The sequence below is a fragment of the Neolamprologus brichardi genome, chromosome 23 (assembly GCF_056152115.1).
Source record: "Neolamprologus brichardi isolate AB-2024 chromosome 23, ASM5615211v1, whole genome shotgun sequence".
Classification (NCBI taxonomy): domain Eukaryota; kingdom Metazoa; phylum Chordata; class Actinopteri; order Cichliformes; family Cichlidae; genus Neolamprologus; species Neolamprologus brichardi.
Window position 1 is genome coordinate 19,581,735 of NC_142125.1, and position 5,146 is coordinate 19,586,880.

The following is a 5,146-nucleotide window of genomic DNA, read 5'->3' on the forward strand; positions in this document are numbered from 1 at the left end:
CTAGTTTCTGCCCGGTGGCTACTGGGTGACCCCTCGTCTGGGGATCCTCAGCCCTTCCCATGAAGGTGGCACGGATGCCCCTCCGGTGGTCCTCCTTGGGCTCTTGCACTCTGGGGCCTCTGGATGTCTGGGGCCTGGATCTCCCCCATGCCTGCTTCATGCCCTGGGGGACAGGGCTATGGCTCTCTACATCCTCTTGCAGACCATTACATGGGGAAACCATTTGAATACAAGCGCGCCGATCCACACAGGTGTGCACACAGGTGTTCACTGTTCATAGACTTAAATCACACCTTTCTTGGCTGCTACTTCAAAGCACATTGTGCGCTGTCTGTCCTGCGTGCTGCACAACAACATTCAATATTTAGTATTTACTGCTGTTTACACTTAGCTAGATTAATGCGATGGTGTTGTGTATAGTATGTTGCTTTGTTTTGTTTTTTTTTTGCTTGTTTTCTATTCTTTTTCTCTCAACAGGTGATCCCGGAGATATTTTTCCCCCCCCCCCCTTTCTCACTGTCCCTCTCCCCTTCTGTTTTTCTTTTCCTTCCTCTTTCTTTCTCCCTTTCCTATCCCTCACTCATGTCTGTCCCGTCTGTAACAACTGAAAATAAAATAAAATAAATAATAAAAACAAAGGTCGATCAAATGGACCAATACGGCAATGCCATGATGATCCATTTGGCAAAATAAATCCATTGGGTATCCTTGTTGGTCTTCAGACAACAATTCTGACGGCTAAAGAACCAAATGGGACAGGCAGAAAAAAAAAAAGAAAAAAAGAAAAAAAAAGTGCCATATAGATATAACTGACATTTTGTAGTCACATATTGGATCTAATATTACTTCTTGTAGAAAAGGCTCTTCTATAAGTGAGTCTTACCAGTCAGCTGACATCTGGGGAATACCTGTCGGCAGTTATTTGGGTAGTCCTCTTTGTATCATTGCACATGGAGCTGTAACTTTGACTTGAACAGTCACAAAATCTGTTTCAAAAGTTTGGTGACTTTGGTTGGCTCTTTGGAGGGAGGGCAACAACTGCCATCTTTGATTTGGGGTGGTTGTCCTCCTTACATCAGACTTGATGATTCTGAAACACCTTGAGGACTTCCCCAGCTTTCAAACATGCTTTAACAATTCAATCACATGTTATACAAACCAGGGTTTCCCAAACTTTTACAAAGTTTGCAGAATCTATTCACATTTCATTTACAGCTCAGTCACATGTGTTTATTGAGGGTTTATTGTTTCTCACCAAAAGGAAAAAAAAATACAAAAATAACGATTACAGAGCTGTTGCTTTATGACCTCTCTTATTGTCTGTGAGTCTAACAGCTGCTTTCCCAACAAATACATTGATTCTTTTATCAGAAAACAAGAAAAAAATTACCAAAACATTAAAGTTATGTCAGTCCAAATCTCAACTGTAGGACAAATTAAAGAGATAAACCAGCATATTTGAAACATTGTCACATTTTACAAACTATAAAATGTGAGGGTTTTTTGTTTTTGTTTTGCTTATTTACAAAAAAAATTTTATAGCTCATAAAGAAAACTCATTACACAAAGTGAAATATTTAAAATTAGTTAAAATTTCTGCCCGTCACCGACATCAAACTGAGACATTAAAATTATTATTTGCATTTCCTTCAGTTGAAGTTTCCTTAGTCTTTAGTGCACTGATTTTGATATTACCGATTACCTTTAGATAATAATAATAATAATAATAATAAAAAGACAAACCTTTTTTTGTTACACTTTTATTTTGAACTTCGAACCTTATTTGTTCCGGTTTTCTATTACTCAGCTGCCGCGTGCTTCACGCATTGAGGAAGGTAGTTGATGCGTGGAGGCTGCGCAACAAGAGCCACTCCTTCAAAATAAAAGTGTCACCAGTACCCCTCCATGAAGCTCGAGCTGCGCGTGCCAGAGTTTATTCTTCACATCTCCAGGAACAGATCTGATTCTAAGTTTGTCAGGAGAAGGTCTCCATCCTGTGCCGCTGCATTCAGGCACCTCAAAGAGCGTCTGAAAGAGGAGCTCTATTGCGTGGACGCTGTCACTCTCTCGCCATCCAGCAGTAAATAGTGCACAATGCCGCTCTTCTTCTGTCCGCCGCTCGCTGCCTTGATGCAGCACTCGTGCCCGCCGACCATGAAGTGCGTCTCTGTGCCGTCGTCTACAAACTCTCCCTGAGGACAGAGCATGAGAAACAGTGGAGGCTTTTATTTTGTCAGCATTCATAGCTTTAAGGAGGTTTATTTTGAAAAATCAGAAGATTATCACAACAACATAAAGAAAAACAATAACTTCATTGCTTTTTTGGTCTCCTACTTTGAAAATTAAATAAATAGTGCTCTCATTGCCTAATGAGCTGTGATGGTGAGTGAGCGATAAAATCACCTCCAAACAGCTTCAGGAAAGTATTTGCTGGGGTCATAAGGAAAGGGAACACGAGGGCTGCTGAAAAGCACCTGCTCTTTTTCGATCTAATGTTTCTGAGAAGTTGATACAGGAACACGTTCACTTCTTCTTTTAGCCACACTGCTAACCAACTCATCATGGCGTCCACACATATACACCTGTTTCAATTGAAACACATGCATCTGGCAGCAGGTATTGCTCCTACACATGTAGATATTGTTCAGCATTAGTGGGGCCCTCACAGATCTCTAAGTTACCCCTGCCATGTATACTAATGTTCCCTCCCTGGTTTTCTTTGAGCCTCAAACCTGACAGCACAGTTTCCCACTCCTTTATTGAAATCAGCAGTTACATCATACATTACGTTTATTCTCAGGAAAGTGTGTCTCAGAGTATTCACCAGTGGCGCTCACCGTGGTTTCCATCTTCTGCCCGTTGCACCAAACGTCCATGGTGTCCTTTTCTGTGAGAAAGGACAAACATAGATAGTTAGTTTGTTTAAGCAACACCAGTGGCTGGTCTTCCTCTTTAAAATAACACACAGCTGATCAATGTCTGAGTTCAGGTTATGAAGCAGCTGGCACAGATATGTAAAAGGCTCCCCATCATTCCTGCAGAAGAGACACCAAACTGTGGTCCCAGCAGTGTTTCTCAGCAGTTTGGTCATTTTCCTTTAAATTTGGTAATTTTTGGCTATTTTTGGTGTTTTGGTGGTAATTTGACATCTAATCTTGGAGATTATGGGCCTCTTGAGTCTTTTTGCATTTCATTTTTCTTGTTTTAATCAAATGTTCTTGTGTAATTTTGATAGTTTTGCTTTTCTTTTAAACCTTCTGCTGCTTGTGGTCATTTTCCACAAGTTTCATTTTAGCCATTTTGGATTGCACTTTATTTCATTGTGTCTTCCCAACGTCAGTTTGTGCTGTACTATGTTGATCCTTTTATGTCTCATTTTCACAGCTGTGAATCTCGTTTTAGGTATTTGACATTTAGTTTGGGTTATTCTGCATCATTTCTGACAGACTGGCATCTTTTTTGGTGTCCTTCTGCTCATGATGCATTTCCATTTGTGTTCGATTTTAGTAATTTTAAATCATAAATGGTTGATTTTGATCTTTCCTTTGGACATTTTGGGGTTCATTTTGAGAGTTTTGGTCATTTTGCATCTATTTTTCTTTGGTCGGTTTTTGTGTGTCTAATAATTTATAGTACTTTTCTGTATCATTTAGTTTAATGTATTTCCCTTTGAATGCAATCCATCTCATTTCCATGTTTGTTGGACTTTATGGATTATTTTCCTAAGTTACCGTCAGGTTCTCTGTTTCTATTTGAGGTCTTCTTTAATCCACCCGTTACGTTTTGGTAGTCTAACTAGGTTGATGCTGGTTGCTTCCTTTCCAAAGATAGCTACACTGACCTTACCCTGAGCAGATTAGACTGCCCGTCCTCACCTACATTTCCTCCTGCAAACACCGGACTACAGCGTGCAGCTGCAGGTAAAAACCTGAGAGGGTGAGCTCACCGAGGACGACCCTGTAGTCCTCTCCGCCCACTTTGAGCAGCCAGGTCTTGGTGGTCTTGGCTCTGTTGTCGATGAACTTCTGCAGACTTTTCCCGGCGATGTTCAGCGAGTACTCGTATGCAAAACCGCTCACGGCCTCGATGTTGATGGTGGCTTTGGTGTTCGCACCTCCCACCATGAAGGTTTCCTTTCCAACCAGCTTGAACATCCAGTCTTTTCTGATGACTTCCTGTTAAGGAGACATGGCTGCTTTCAATAAACACCTGCTGCTCTGCTTTCATACACTCACTTTTTTTGGACAGGTTAATACAGACAAAATGATCATGGAAGGCCTTTCACTGAAGTATTAAGGCTATTACCACAGTGACACAAAAAACAAGTACTACATGCATCAGCATGAAATGTGCTTAAAGTACTAAAAGTACTGATTCAGATAAGATTGGCTTATCAGCTGGAGGCCTTAAACAATCCTTTGGAGTCATTATTTTAACAAGCATTTGAAATACTAATTAAATTATGCTGATGTGCTGTTGAAAAAGCTTTCTCTGTAGATTAAACTCATGCCTCACTTCTTCAAATGACGCGATAACATCAGGATTTGGAAGATTCAGATCTCGCTGCTTTTTATGCACCTTTGGAGGCACAAAAATGTAAATGATGTGACCAATTTTCCTGCCTGCCCCCTGCTGGAATAGCAATAAATTTTATCGATAAACCAAAGATATTAATGATTTACTGAAATTTTCACACTTTTCACAGCTGTTCAGAGGGGCGGACTGGATCATGTATAGAACCAGTTCAGTCCCCACAGGTTGCATGTTTGATGGCTATGTGTAAAAAGAAGATATATATATATATATATATGTGTGTGTGTGTGTGTGTGTGTGTGTGTGTGTGTAAATATATATACATTTGGTCAGGGGCCAAAACACACTGGGAACCCCCCACTATGCTCTCCCAGAAACAGAAAGAAGCAGGATCTCACCTTTCCATTGACAAAAACAATCCTTTTTCCAGTGGTGGTGCCATGAGCAAACTCGATCCTATAAACGCCGTCGCTCAACGCCACCTCCCACACGGCCACCACATCTCCGCCTAACATCTCTGCCTGACCTCGGGTTCTGGTCCTGGATGTCCAGAAACAGTCACAAAATCAGCTGGAAAACCATCTGTGGAAGTGAGGACCGTCCGTCCCGCGCA

The 5,146-nt window shown here is 41.1% G+C and overlaps 1 protein-coding gene across 1 annotated transcript; it reads right to left on the reverse strand.

Annotated features, from left to right (window-relative positions):
- Positions 1-1,963: 1,963 nt before the first annotated feature.
- On the reverse strand, positions 1,964-5,146 carry LOC102797872 (fas apoptotic inhibitory molecule 1-like). Its single transcript, XM_006800300.2, has 4 exons — positions 4,932-5,146; positions 3,947-4,175; positions 2,838-2,887; positions 1,964-2,192 (listed from the first exon to the last, which is right to left on the reverse strand). Exons 1-4 carry the CDS (start codon positions 5,046-5,048, stop codon positions 2,043-2,045), a joined length of 546 nt encoding a protein of 181 aa, XP_006800363.1. The 5' UTR covers positions 5,049-5,146; the 3' UTR covers positions 1,964-2,042.